Genomic DNA, 15,211 nt, shown 5'->3' with positions numbered 1-15,211 from the left:
AAAGGGCAGGGAGGGACTGATGAATGGAACTGAGCGGAAGTGGGTCCTCAGTCTTTCAACTCGTTAGACTATTGGGGGGAAAAAAGCAGCAGAAAAAAAAGAAAAAAAGTTACAATTCTTTCTATAAAATAGATCTATGGTCTCTTTTGAGCTTTTTGCTGAAGAATATGGTGTTTAGATAGCTATAATTACAGTGTATGTATACGTTGTTCTGTTTGGACTTATTAACCAAACATTAATTCATTTGGGCTTTTACGGAAAGTGGATCAGGTGCAGAGTTCTCAAATGGGGTGTGAATTAGAATCACCTAGGAAGCTTGTTAACATGCAGATTCCTGGGCAGGAATTCCTCTCAGGATTCTGATCCAGTTGGTCTGGGGCGGGCCTGGGCATCTGCATTTTAACCAGCTCTTTAGGTTGGCTGAGAAAGGGGTTCCTGGACCTCACTTTCAGAAACCTTGATACGTAGGGGATAAACATGACTCAGATGTGGATTCCACCCTAGGAATCTAAGGGAGGGAGATGAGACACCTACCATAAGTCACCAGGCAGAAAGCATCCAGTATGGTAGGAGAGCACAGAATAAAGTGCAAGGGAGCTCCAAGGAGGGCAAAACTGCTCCAAATAACACGTGCCTTGTGCATCGCTCTGATAAAAAGCTTCATTATTTTGTGTCCATGACCAACAGAGAGCCATTTCAGGGAGGGAGCTGGGTCTTGGTCATCCTCCAGCCCAGTGTCTAGCACAGAACTAGGACTGCAGTGGGACTCATTCATGGCTCTCTGGATAGATAGATGGACAGGTGGAAGGAAGGAGGAAGGGAGGGAAAGAAATTCTTTCCAAGGATGGTGGCTTCTTTTTAAAAGGCATTTGTTAATCTGTAAATCTCTGAGATGCATGAGGGGTTTTGCTTTAAGGTGGGTGAGGGCGTCTTTCCTGGTGTTTATCCCTCTCCCACCACCCACACCCTCAGGCGCTATGGCTTCACTCTGTGCTCCTGAAGATTTCGCATTTTTTTTGTGTTGTATTCCAACCTACCTTGAATTATTTATTCATAGTGTTAATTCTAAATCTTGACAAAGATTCATTTGTAGGATCTCACCTCCAAATACCACCAACACCAACACTTTGAACCATAGCACATGGGCACTCTAGGAGGAGTGGCAAGTGATGGAATTAAAGCCACAGTGAGAAGATGTGCCAGCTCTTCTTGATCCTGCCTTAGCCACTCACAGCCTGTCTTCAAAGGATCCCTCAGGGGCTCCCTTGATTCTTTTGCTAAGCAGAGAAGGCAGGATATGGGGAGGTGATGTAGGATCTTACCTCTCATTTTGGTGAAGGTAGTGGGAAAAAAATCCTCCTTACTTGTCTTGGATATTAGAAGTCAGATGCTGGTAGCAAGAACTGGTGATCTTTTGAAACTACGTGGCAATTTGTGAGGAGCTGCTTAAGCCAAACACAACCTCCCCATATCCTGCCTTCTCTGCTTAGCAAAAGAATCAAGGGAGCCCCTGAGGGATCCTTTGAAGACAGGCTGTGAGTGGCTAAGGCAGGATCAAGAAGAGCTGGCACATCTTCTCACTGTGGCTTTAATTCCATCACTTGCCACTCCTCCTAGAGTGTCCATGTGCTATGGTTCAAAGTGTTGGTGTTGGTGGTATTTGGAGGTGGGATCTTTGGGAGGTAATTAGGATTAGATAAGGTCATCAGAGAGGGGCCCCAGGATGGGTCTGGTGGCTTTATAAAAAGAGGAAGAGAGACCTGAGATGGCACACTCTTGCCCTCTGTGCGATGCCATGTTATGTATGACACAGCACGAAGGCCCTCACCAAGTGCCAGCACCATGCTCTTGGAATTCCCAGCCTCCAGAACTGTGAGCTAAATAAACCTGCTTTCTTTATAAATTACTCAGTCTGTGGTGTTCTGTTACAGCAACAGAAAACAGACCAAGACACCATGGTATAAATTCACCTAAGGAAAGAAAATTGGACACATGTGTTAGAAGAATCTGGAGACTCCCTCTGAGAGAATCAGAACTGCTAAGGCCAGGGTTTCCTTAAGGACTTCACATGCTTGCTCCATGGTCTGGAGCAGGACTTGATCTTCCTTTATCCAAGTATCTCTTTCCTTATTAAACTACAGCCCTGGCTCAGGGGGACATGCTTCGGTGGGGGGTGATCTGGTTCCAGCCCTGGCCCATCGCTCACTAGCTCAGGGACCTTGGGCAAGATTTGGTCTTCTCTGGGCATCAGTTTCCTCCTCTGTACCCAGGGCTGTTGGGAGGATTAATGGACTAATGCATGTGAAATGTGTCTGATGAGCTCTGACAGATGTCAACTACCACTGCTCTGGAAGAAATGAATTTGTGATTTAGTAGTAGGTATATTTTTTAATTAACACAGTAAATAAGATCTAGCAGTAGGTTTAGTATTCTATTTTATTTTTTCAACATATTTTTTTCTGTTCTTGTTCTGTCTTATTTTCTTCAGGGACTCCAAATACATGTATATTAGGCTGCCCAATGTCCCACAGATCACTGATGCTCTGTTTGCTGTTTTCTTTCTGTGTTCTTTTTTCTCCGTGACTTTCTTCTCCTTGTGTTTCAATTTTGATAGTTTCTCTTGCTCTGTGTGTCTTCAACCTCACTAATCTTTTCTACTGCAGTGTCTAATCTGCTGTTAATTCCACCCAGTGTGTTTTCCATTGCAGTTGTATTTTTTATTTCTAGAAATTTGATTTGGGTCATTTTTATATCTTCCACGTCGCTACAAAATCCTCATGCTTTCCTTTACCTTTTACACATATGGAGAACCCATTTTCAATAGCTGTTTTAATGTCCTTGTCCACTGATTCTATCATCTGTGTTTTCTTCTGGGTCTATTTCTATTGCATAATTTTTCTCCTCAGTATGGATTACATTTACCATAGCTGGGGCTTATGTATGTATTTATTTATTCTGCCTTTTTCCACATGTTCTAAGCTGGGGCTTTTTGATTGGATACCAGACATTGTGAATTTGACAGACACATTGGGTGCTCAATTTTTTTGGTTTTGTTTTCTTTTAAATATTTTTGGGCCTTGTTCTGGTGCACAGTTAATTAGAAACAGTTCAATTTTTTAAATCAAAGGTCAGCAAACTATAGCCCATAGGCCAAATCTGGCCCCCCTATCTGTTTTTGTATGGCTCATGTGCCAAGAATGATTTATACATTTTTAATTGATTGAATATATCAAAAGAATACTATTTTGTGGTGTGGGAAAATTAAATTAAAAATTCAGTGTCTATAAAGTTTTGTTGAACACAGTCACTCATCATTTACGTATTGTTTATGGCTGCTTTCGTGTTACCACCACAAGGTCGAGTTGCTGAAACAGAGACTGCCCGTCCCTCGAAGCTAAGAATATTCACTCTCTGGCCCTTCACCCACACAGTTTGCCCGCCCCTGCTTTTCAGGCTTATCTTTAAGCATTGTTAAGCAGCACAGGAGCATCCTTTAGTCTAGGGCTAATTTTGCCCCACTCTACCTGATGTCTCATCAATTATGTTTTCTGTTCCAGCTGGTGGGAAAGGGAACTATTCGTGGGCCTGTGTGAGCTCCAGCTTTTGTTCTCTCTCATCCTCTGGCTGGTTCTTTCCCAGCCTCAGGTAGTTTCCTCGCAGGCAAATGCTGCTGATGACTCAGCTGCAGACTCCAGGGGGGAACCCTCTGTGCATCTCCAGGGCTCGCTCTCTGAGTACTCTGCCCTGCCAATGCTGGCGGCTTGGCCTCCCGAGTCCCCAGGTCTGTCGACTCAACACAGACAGACCAGCAGGCTCCATTTGAGTCTCCCTCTTTTGACGGTGGCCTGGGAACTTTCCAGGCAGTAAGCGATCATGGGGCTCAGTGGGTTCGTTTCCCTTCTCCCAGGGACCACTGTGCTGTGCTGCCTGTTGTCTAATGTCTGAAAGCCATTATTTCATAAATGTCATCTGGATTTTTAGTTGTTAAAGGTGGGAAGGTAAATCCAATTTCTATTAGTCCATAATTGCCAGAAGCAAACTATTAATAAGTGCTATGTTTCAAAAGGTGAGTGTAAATTTATCTTTATATAGCAACAGTAATACAACATGAAAATATTTATAATTTTTGTTAGTGATAAACTCACAGGTATTGCTAATTCTACTGGAGTTTGTTGCCTACATTGATAATTGCTGGAAACGCTAAATTCCAATTACAGGTTATTAAAGACGAAATTTTCTTCCACACCAATTTATAAACCTGCTGAATTTTATCCATAGCGCCCTGGGAGTTTGTCCAGGGACCCCTGAATAAGAGCCTCTGTGCTAAGGTGCTAATAGTAATTTTTTCTTCTGAGTATCCAAGACCCTTTCATGGCACTTACTGCTAATTGCCTTGTGGCGAATTGCTTATATAGTCTCATATTCTGTATAAAAGAAGCCTCAGTTTTTTCTCAGTGGGCAAAAACATCCCAGTACTTTTCAGCATAGTATCCCTGTTTCACCATCCCTAAATAGCCCTTGTTTATGCTATTTTCTGGGCTGATCAGTGTCTCCACATTCTTTATGAACTGCAGTCACCATAATTAGCCTAAAAACTCAGCTCAGGGCCTCATGCCGAGCCTGACGGCCGAGTCTTCCTGTCTCTGCATGACAATTTTCCCAGACATTCCAGTAGCACACTGACTTCTTAACAACACTGCACTTCTGGTTTGCATTCTGTTTATGACAAAAACTGATCTTTGAGTTGCTTCCTTTCATAACTATAATCTTACTTTTTGTTTTAAAACCAATTCTCTATTTGTTCATTAAAAAAATCCCCACTAAATGTTCTTTTTTTTGGTCATAAATGTTTGTGATCTTGATCTATGTTTGGGTCATTCTGTCATCCACTGAAATCCTGAGACTTGAATAGAATTCTTATTTCACTTTAATCATGAAGATTAAGATTCAAAATCTCTCTTTAGAAGATTGAAAGGGATGTGGTTACCAGCTAAAATTTGGGCCACCGATAGCTCTTACAGCTCCCACTCATGTCGAATGGGACCCTGAGGAAAGCTCTCCCCTCCCTGTCCTGTAAAGGAATCCTCTTTCCAGCATGTTTGTATCATTATACAATACAAAATTCACCTCTTTTAAGTATTGGATTCAATGAATTGTAGTAAATTTGGAGCTGTGCAACCTTCGTCACAATCCGATTTCCCTTACCCCAACGTGGTCCCTTGTGCATTTGATGGCCACCACTAATCTTTCTGTCTCTATAGATTTCTTTTCTGGACATTTCATATAAGTGGATTCACACCCTCCGAGATCTCTGTGATTGGCCTCTCACCTGTTGCAGTGTTCAACCGTGTTACAGCATGTCTCGGTAAGTGCTTCATTCCCACTCACAGAAACAGAGAGTAGGAGGGTGGTTTCCAGGGGCCGGAGTCAGGGTGGTGGGGGAAAGGGGGAGATGTTAGTCAACAGGTACAAACTTTCAGTTATGAGATGAAAAAGCTCTGGAGACCTAAGGTACAGCATGGTAACTATAGTTAATAATAATGTATTGTACACTTGAAATTTGCTGAGAGTAGATCGTAAGTATTCTCAACACATAACACACAGACACACACAAAGGGTTTTTTTTTTACAAAGTACTTCATTCCTTTTCATTGCCAAGTAGTATTGCACTGTATGGATTCACCACATTTTGTTTAACCCATTCACCAGTTGGATATTTGGATTGTTTCCATTATTTTTGCTATTATAAATCACATTGTTATGAAGATTTATACATGAGACTTTGCACGAACATACGTTTTTAATTCTCTTGGATAATACTTAGGAATGGAATTACTGGGTTGTGTGTTAAGTTTATGTTTAACATTTTTTTTTTTTAAATCAAACTGCTTTCAAAGTGGCTGCATCAATTTGCACCTTCACCAGCAATGTTTGAGGGTTCTTGCTCCCCCTCAGTTCTACCTGCCTTCTTCTCAGAGTGGTTATCCTACCCACCTCCACAAAGTCTGTGACAGCTAGAGGACAGACTTCCAAAACATAACAGACTCCGTACAGCTGGGGAACCACCTTTGTGGGTCACCCCACCCCGTCTCCCAACCAGGTTTGACAAACTTTCTATTCTCTTGTTTTGAATCTTGTTACCTTATTTACTAAAACACAGTTTTTGTTTACACAATAATTTTCCTGTATTTCTTTTGTTTCGGCTCCTGTCCCCTGTACATGGTACTCATATAACCTTTCATGGAATTTAGGCTTTTTTTTTTTTTGAGACAGAGTCTCACTCTGTTGCCCAGGCTAGAGTGCCATGGTGATGTCAGCCTGGCTCATGGCAACCTCAAACTCCTGGTCTTAAGGGATCCTCCTGCCTCCCGAGTAGCTGGGACTACAGGTGTGCACCACCATGCCTGGCTAATTTTTTCTATTTTAGTAGAGAGGGGTCTTGCTCTTGCTTGAACTCCTGATCTCAAGCGATCCTCCTGCCTCGGCCTCCCAGAGTGCTAGGATTACAGGAGTGAGCCACTGCGCTGGGCTGGAATTTAGTTTATACACATCTGTTTGCCCCAACTAGACAAGCCCTTCAGAGGGCGACATTTTTGTACCCTACAAGACTAGCACAAAACATGGCATAAAGAAGGTCTTAAAAATATTTATTGAGTCTGGGTGTGGTGGCTTATGCCTGTAACCCTAGCACTTTGGGAGGCTGAGGCAGGGGAACTGCATGCGCCCAGGAGTTAGATGCCGCAGTGAGCTATGATGATGCCACTGCACTCCAGCCTGGGCGACAGAGTGAGACCCTGTCCCTACACCCCCGCAAAAAATTTTTTTGAGTAAATAGGTGAAGATTCATTTTTATTTTGTTTCTATTCTTTTTTCCCCCAGGTATATATAACCATAAGAAATAGAAATAGAAATTGAAGAGTCAATGTACACATTTGGTTCAAATATATACTAATTTCCATGTCAGCCTGTGTTCCTTTGAAGGGGGCATATATTTCCTGAGGGATCCAATCATGTCCAATGTGTCATGTGAAATGTGACCATTGAAGAGATGATGACATGGGATGTGATAGCTTTTACAGAAACTTTAGGGAGAAGTCCAAGTCTTTCCACTTATATGGAAAATCTGAGGCCTGGGCCAGTGAAGTGACTTGCCCAAGGTCACCTCTGTGTGCTAGTCAGTCCTAAGGGTTAGCTCCCCTCCTGGAGGAAACCCTGCCATAAAGAGAGGGGTGCTGGAATGGTGGGAAGATGAGGAAGTGTTGCAGAGAGAGGAGGGGCTGCGCTCTGGTAGGATCCTGAATGCCAGGCCTGAACAGCCTTCTGGAGGAAAGGAAGGCTTTGGGGTAGGCTGTGAAATCACTCAATCAGTATTCTAGTACTAACAGATTAATATGGGATGGGCAAGATTAGATGGAGTTAGGAGATCAGCTGGGAATGGTCTAAGAGTGAAGCAAGAAGGGAGGGCCTGGTGTGGAGGAGAGTTCACAGAGAGAACTAGGGAAGGCAGAATCACCCAGTTATGCAAAATGTCTGGATGACTGGAGTCTGCAAGCCTGGGAAATGGTGGTCTCGGTAATAGCAGTAAGGAAGACGGGATAGAAGTGCAGGTGGGCTGATCACGTAAGTGCCCTCTATGGCCCTGGGGAGAGCCTAGTGGGCCAGAGTGCTACCTTGCACTCACTGCTCTGTCCCAATATGGGCTTGACCATGCACGAGTGTGTGACCTTGGGCAAATGACTTGATGACTCTGTGCCTCAGTGTCCTCATCTGTAAAAAAGGGTGACAGCAACTACCTCCTCAGGTTGTAGGGAGAGTCAGATTAGGCGATACACTGAAGGCACTTAGAGCTGAGCCTGCTGCATAGGGAGCAATCAGTTCACACTAGCCTCGGTTCCTCTTAGTCATGTAATTTATCTCTGTCCTTGCAAAAAACAACAACTGGGGAGTGTCCAGCTGGAAGCAGCGCTCACTGCAGAAGCTGCTTCAAGCTGACATTCCATGCTTGAAGCTCTATATAACGTGAGAGAGAAATTATCTTATCTTTTGGAGTTTGTGGTAATCTTTTAAACTTGCTAGTTGAAAGTTTCTCAAAAGAATTAGCATTTTTTAAAAAATGCTATGTCCACACAATTGTCCAAGTCTTACATCAGTCATATCTGAAAGATTATTTAGCTAAAATGTCTAGTGTGGTTTTCAAATGGCACTCATGGGGCCTTGGGCAATCTCAGATAGGATTCTGGGGCTGTCCTGGGAAAAGGGGAGCTAGAACTCCCACCTCCTCTTTGACTAGAACTGCGCCTCTTTAAGCTGTCATATATTGTGTTTCTTTGTAAGAGGTATATGATTTTATTTGAAGACAGCTTTCCCTTTTTTTAACTCCTGTAACAGAAATTTACTAAGTATGCCAGATTGATAATAACAATCAAATGATAAACCTTCAAAAATGAAAATATATTTTATATAAAACATCAAACTTTGAATGGCTAGACAAATTGATGAAACAGTTTCTGAAGACTAAAGAAGGACAAAATTTCATATGATATAAATATCATACCTTTTCAATGCAGTGCTGTTATTATTTTGCATTTTTCTAACTGGTATAGGTATCCACATCAAGACTCCATAATTCTCTTTAGAAAGAGTTGGGAAAAATGAAAATCGAATCTTGGGCAAGCATTTCATGCTTGCCCCTATCTGTTTAGGAAACAAAGTATTTCACAAAAGAGTCACATTCCATGAATAGTATGTCTGTTCTGCCTTAAATGTAATCATTTCCTCAGTAAAGTCTGATTCAGACAAAACATCTTAGGAAATCCAAAATCACGTAGTTTGCAGACAACTGAATGTCATATTACTTTCTGAATTTCATGAAGATGTTTTCAAAATTAATTCTGCCATGTTAGAGTATGCTTTTAAGCTCAGATACATGCTATTATTTCATGGTCTTTACTGCCATGGATGTCAAATTCAGTTATTTCCTATATTTTCATTAGACTCCCTTTTTTTGCAGATGTACATACACGCTTATTTATTTACAGAAGCTTTGGTTTTTAAATGTGGGTTTCGAATATATTTTTAGATACTAAATAAGTCAGTAGGGAGGAGGAGAGTATGGGATTAAGAACAGAGACCTTGGGACAGGCTACCCAGGTTCTGTTCCCAGCTCAGCCACTCCCTGGCTCCATGACTTTGCATGGGTGACTTCGGTTCTCTGTGCCTCGTTTTCGTTATCTGTCAGGTGCAAATGATAACTGTGTCTCTCTCACTGGGCTATGCAGATTATAAGAGTTAATATATATGTAAAGCACTTAGAATAGCACCTAGTACACAGTAAGTACTCAATAAATGTTAGCCATCATTAGCTATTCTTGATTTCCCAGTGTTGTCAGGGTATGCTGCATTTGGTTTAATGAAATGAATAGTCTAGTTGCTTTAGCAACTTTTAAGCAATCTTTTAAGATTGCTAAGGGAGACAACAAATTAGCACTCTTTACACAGTTAGAATATAATTGAAGATATTCAACTTAAAGACCCTGCTGGTCATAAGTCCACACACGGACTCTCAGGGTTGACAGGACATTGCAGAGCACCTTGTTCAACACCTTTAAGGCCAAGGCCCAGGGGGTGAAGTCACTTGCAGAGAGCAGCCAGGATGAGGTTGCTTAGTTGATATTTCAGGCTCTTGGAGGGATGCAGCAAAGTTTCCGTTATGGACATCAATTATCACGGCACTGATAAGCCTATTATTGAAGCAGTCTATGCCATTCAGAATGATAATAAAAACATTTACATATTTGGAACTGTCAATATACAAAGTATATATAGGAAAGTAAACTGATTTTGCACTATAACCTAATGTTATTATTTACTACACTGATAGCAAATGTTTTGCAATTGGGGTGTTTCTATATGTTTTTATTTTAAATATCACTTGAAAGACAGTCTTTACTTAAAACTATTATAAAAATCAGGCTGACGTATTAGAAGTAGAAAAGCCTGAAACTTTGGAACAGTTCAGAAGGTGCAGAGACAGGACACACTGCAGATAGTCAAAGTTTTATTTAACATTATAGAACGTTTAAAAATAAACAAAATAATTTTCTTGCATTTTTGTTGTGTAACTTAGAAAAATGTTTTCGATCGCTTTTAAAACCATGAAGTTTACCCCAAACGAAGTATGCTATGCAGCCAGTCCTTACTGCTTGGATAAGCACTGCTCTCACCGGCGGCTGGGGTAGGAGGTAGGCTGCTGACTTCCCTGCAGGCAGGTGGCTTTTTCCTACTCGAATTGACGATGTTTTTTCTTGTTGTGGCTCTCGATTGCCCTTCTGAGTGCTTCGTCCTGCATGAGATCTGACATTTTTATATCTGTGTGGCTACAGCCAATTTTAGGACAACTGCGAGGAAGAAAGAAAATCGAGTCAGTCCACTTAACTGCCTTGAGCATAAACTTCTTTCACATTAAGTATTTAAGTGGGGACATTTTACCAAAAAAGGAGTATGTGTTAAAAGTCAGGACTGATTTTATTCACTGAGTGCCTGCTTGAGCCAGGCCCTGTCTAGGTGCTGGGGACACAAGCCATGCATGAGCAGTGCCTACTTCATGGAGCTAGCTTTCTTGCTTTCTTTCTTTCTTTTTTTTTTTTTGAGACCGTGTCTTGCTCTGTTGCTGTCAACCTGGGTAGAGTGCGGTGGTGTCATCATAGCTCACTGCAACCTCAAACCCCTGGGCTCACGCTATCCTCCTGCCTGTCTTCCGAGCAGCTGTGACTACAGGTGTGCACCACGCCTGGCTAATTGAGCTTACTTTCTAATGAGGGAGACAGGCGATCACTAAGTAACTAGATAAATGGTTGCTGTGAGTTCAGGTACATTAAGTGCTAGGAAGGCAATGAAGCAGAGTCCAGGAGAGAGCGTGCTGGGGCCAGAGCAAGCCCCACCGAGGAGGTCAGAGCGTGGCAACAGGTTTGCGTGTGATCCAGGCTGAGGCAGCAGCGAGTGTAGACGCCGAGGAGGTCCAGCTTGGTGCTCTGGAGTGAGAGCAAAGTGTGTGTGGCTGAAGTGACCTGGGCAAGAGGGAGAGCAGTTGGAGGTGAGGTAAGAGGGCAAGCAGGGCTTTGGATTTTATCTTAACGATGAAGAGGCAACACAGGAGGGTTTTGAGCTAGTGGAGCGGTATGATTTCGTTTACACTTAAAACATTCCTCTGGCTACTTAATGGAGAACACAGGCAGGGAGGCAAGAGTGGAGCAGGGAAACTAGTTTGGGGGAGCCCACGGGGGTTCGGAAGAGAGACGAGGGCAGCTCAGCTGAGGGTGGTAGCGGTGATTGGCTTCAGGACACACCTGAGCGTAGAAGCCAGCCGACTTGCTGGTGGAGTGGATGTGGAGTGTAGAGGAAAGGGAGGAGCTGAGCTTCATTCAGGGGTTCGGCCTAGGCAGATGGGCGGCTGGTGGTGCCCTTTATCGTGACGGGAGCTAATGGGCAAGGCCAGCCGGGGCATGGCATCGGGAGTCCTGACTGGCATCGTTCCCTCTGGAGAGCCCACTAGACCTCCCAGTGGAGAGATCGTGGGTTCTCTGGGACTCGGTGGAAAGGCTGTGGCTGAAGAAATCAGCATGCGAGTCACCAGAAACGGGGGGAACTTAAAGCCACGGCTCTCTTTAGATGTGGTCTCCTCTGAAGGCCGTGGGCGGGACGAAGTCGCCTGATTGCTTCTCAGCGTGAACCAGGCTTTGGTAGAGTAGAGGCCCAGTGTTTGGAGTCAAGCTGACCTAGGTCTAATTCTCTCTCTACCACCTACTTGCTGCTTATGAGACTACGGGCAATTCACTTTACCTTTCTGAGCCTCTGTTTCTGCTGACTTAAAATGGGGAGAGAATCCATTTTATGGGGTGACAGGCAACACAGTGCTCAACGATGTCCATTCCCTTCACCATCTCCTACGACTATCATTTGTTCCCTGACCATCATTCTTCCAAGAAGTTTTAAAGTTCCGGATCTATTTATATCTCGCATATATATCCAACACGTCCAGGCATGAGTTCATTGACCCTTCTATGTGATCGGCCCCATGCTAGGTTCTAAGCACACATCTGTCAAAACAACTACACGCTTCCTACCCACACAGCGCTCCAGCCCAGTGATCTGAGACAGCTCTCCAAACAGCCCAAGTATATTAAGACCCAAAACAACAAATACAAGACAAAAGATGCAAATCAGAAGGGAAGAAAGTTGGTCACGAGAGCTCTAATCAGTCTGATGGGAGGAAGCCCAACAGTCCAACACCAAAGAGAAGTTTCTCTTGGCCCTGACCTCTGGATCAGGGAGTCTTTATGTTAGAGGGGCATTAGTCAATGGAATGAATCATATGCTTGATAACAATGTTTATTTTTAAAATACTGAAATGTGCCCTATGTAGTCAGGTTCATGTGTTGAACCACAATTACATAAAAGCGATTATATGAAAGAGGAACAGGGCGATTTGGCCCAGGTGTGCATCATTTTGACGATTTGGCTGTGCACTAGGGTAGGGCTTGAGAAATGTTTTACACCAGTTTAAAAATCTGTATTTTTTCCTAGCCTGTCCTGTATACTCTGAAGTCTCAAAGTGAATTATTTCTTTATGTACAAGAATAAGCAGCTAAGATTATAAAGAGGATATGGGCACTTTCATCACTTTAGAAAAGGCAATTTTCATCACCTTAGCTTCCCTGACGTGGAAACGCAACTTCAAGGAGGTTGCTGGGATCCCTCCCTTAATATACCAACCCACTGAACATCCACTGCTGACTGCCAGGCCTCGGTCTCTCCATAGAGCAAAGTCTAACTCCGGTAGCCAGACAGTGAATAAGCTGTGGACGGGGAAGTGGGGAGGACTTCCTGATGACATCAGCGGTTTTAGTCGGTAATGAGAGCACTCTGAGAACATCTGATGGACTTGACCCCACCACTCAGCTGCGGGGCAGGCGCCCACATTCATCTCGGCGGGATGGAGCCCCGGGTGATGCACATCGAACAGAGGTCTGAGCTCACCCGGGGCATAGACTCTGGAGACAGAGGCATGAACTGAATAGCCCTCCCAAAGGGAGCCACATGGTTTAATGACAAAAATACAGGCTCAAGAGTGAGAAAGACCTGGGCTTAAATCCCCTGGCTGTGATACTCTGGGTACGTGGCCTAAATCTCTGTGCCTCAGTTTTTCCCTCTACGAAGATGCAGGCGGAGCACAGGGTTGTGAGAACTAAGTGGGCCCTGTGTGTCAAGGGCTTCACCTGAGGTCTCACAGGGACCCAGCTCCTGCTGCAGTCCACAGCTTCCACTCTGGAGAGGCTTGTGGAGGAGAGTCGGCCCCGCAACGCTGGCACGGCACGCGGATGCTACCGACATCCTGTCCAGCGTGAATGACGGGTTAGGGAAGAGTTCCTGGAAGAGAGGTTGATGCAGGAGCTGGGGAAAACCTTGTTTCTCACCCCAACTCAAATAAACAAACACAAGTTTTTAAACTAAAAAGGATAAGAAAAGGCCATAATGCCATGGTACTGAATCAGGGCACTCCTCTGGAGAAATAACGCTCTATGTAAGCACGAGGCACTAATCCTCTCGGCATCCTGGTGAGTAAGGCCGGTTGGCAATACCCAGTCTTCAGCTCAGCCGGTGCCGGAGTCAGCCCTACAGGCCTGGAAGGAGAGGCTGGGCCTGAACTCGGGGCCCTGGTCAGGCAGAGTGTCCCACTGCAGCATGGTGCAGGCACAAAGGGGTCTGCCGAACAAAGGGTACTGGGTCTTGGGGTCCCACAAGGCTGCGGTGAACCTTGTCCTCAGCAACAGCTCGCAAGTACAAGATTCTGAGTCTTAGGAGTTCCTGGGTTCCAAGAATTCCAAGGTTCAATCCACAAGCTGTAGAAAGGTCTAGAGATACTTTGGAAGTCTGAGTAGGATGAATTCCTGCCATACCTAAACACAGAGAGTAATTCTATCTTACACCCTCTGAGTCTAAAGTAACATGTCGCTAAGCAGTACAGTGAGCGATAACAACTCTAACAGGCTCGACCTTAACGAACCTACAGCTATTTGTTTAGTGCTCTGTGCTCCAAAAAGAGCTTTCTCCTAAGTGCTTTGCTCTTCCACGGCCAAGAAAGTTGCTGCTCCAAACCTAGAATAAAATTCCCTACCATTTCTTTGATCCTGGAAATGGCACGAGAGGAAGATGTAATTTCCACTTTACAGACGAGGAAACTGAGGCTGAGAAGGGAAATGACTTATTGATATAGTACAAAATGTGAGTTCTGCTGTTGAACTATCCATTTCTATTCAACTTCGTTTTACTCTACATGCTCTTAAATACGACTGCTTGTTAAATACATTTCCCGTTCTTAAACAAAAAGCAAAAAACAAAAGACTCTAGTAAAATTGGAAATATCTTACTAATACGAAAATCATAAGGAAGCTTTATTTGATAATAAAGATAATAATAGTCTCACTATTAAGAGATATATTTTGGAAAATTATTCTACCTACCATACTTAGTTAGGGCTAAAGTGTCAACAATATTATTCTGACTCAAGCCAGTGGAGAGAGGCCTTCCCAGAGACTAAAGCACACACAGAAAAATTCAGTCAATGCCCAGAAACACGATGTACCTGGAACTCCAGTCTAACCAAATGTATTATAATTAGAACAATCTAGGAGGAAGAAATGAGATGTCTCAAACTGGATGTGTCAGACATTTTTAAACAAAGGGAACACAGAACTGCTCATCACCCTAACATGCATCATGGGAAATGACACACTTCATGCTTAATCAGAAACCTCTGGAGTAAGTTTCAAAGGGGCCCTGAATTCTAAGCTGCTGCCAATGCACCTTGTCTGCAGGACCCTGCCCACTCTGCCCACGGGCTCCCATGGCCCTCGACTGTCTCGTCACCCCTCCTGCCTCCAGTCTTCTTCCGCTGATTGATCTTTTTTTTTTTATTATTTCAGGGTACAAACATTAGGGTTACACTTTATGTCTTTGCCGGGTTAAAGGCATGCCCTTCCCCCCAACAATGCTCCCAGTGTCCTTTAGTTGCGGATTTACACCCCCCATACCCCTAATCCCTGGAGAGTTATTTCTGCCATGTGATCACCCAAGTGTTGATCAGTTAGTACCAATTTGATGGCGAGGACAAGTGGAGCCCATTCTTCTGCTCTTGTGGTGCCTCACTTTGGAT

The 15,211-nt window shown here is 43.7% G+C and overlaps 1 protein-coding gene across 1 annotated transcript in view; it reads right to left on the bottom strand.

The window, feature by feature from the left end:
* Positions 1–10,040: 10,040 nt before the first annotated feature.
* Positions 10,041–15,211, bottom strand: part of NSMCE2 (non-SMC element 2, MMS21 homolog (S. cerevisiae)) — a 214,206-nt gene continuing 209,035 nt past the window's right edge. The window contains exon 7 of the mRNA XM_012660842.1: positions 10,041–10,397. Within this exon, the coding sequence (XP_012516296.1) occupies positions 10,280–10,397 (118 nt within the window). The 3' untranslated portion in view covers positions 10,041–10,279. The remainder of the gene's footprint in view (positions 10,398–15,211) is intronic.

Source organism: Propithecus coquereli, unplaced genomic scaffold, assembly GCF_000956105.1.
Source record: "Propithecus coquereli isolate 6110/MARCELLA unplaced genomic scaffold, Pcoq_1.0 Scaffold68, whole genome shotgun sequence".
Taxonomy (NCBI): domain Eukaryota; kingdom Metazoa; phylum Chordata; class Mammalia; order Primates; family Indriidae; genus Propithecus; species Propithecus coquereli.
The sequence above is the reverse complement of the archived record's forward strand: the minus strand, read 5'-3'. Positions and strand labels throughout refer to the sequence as shown.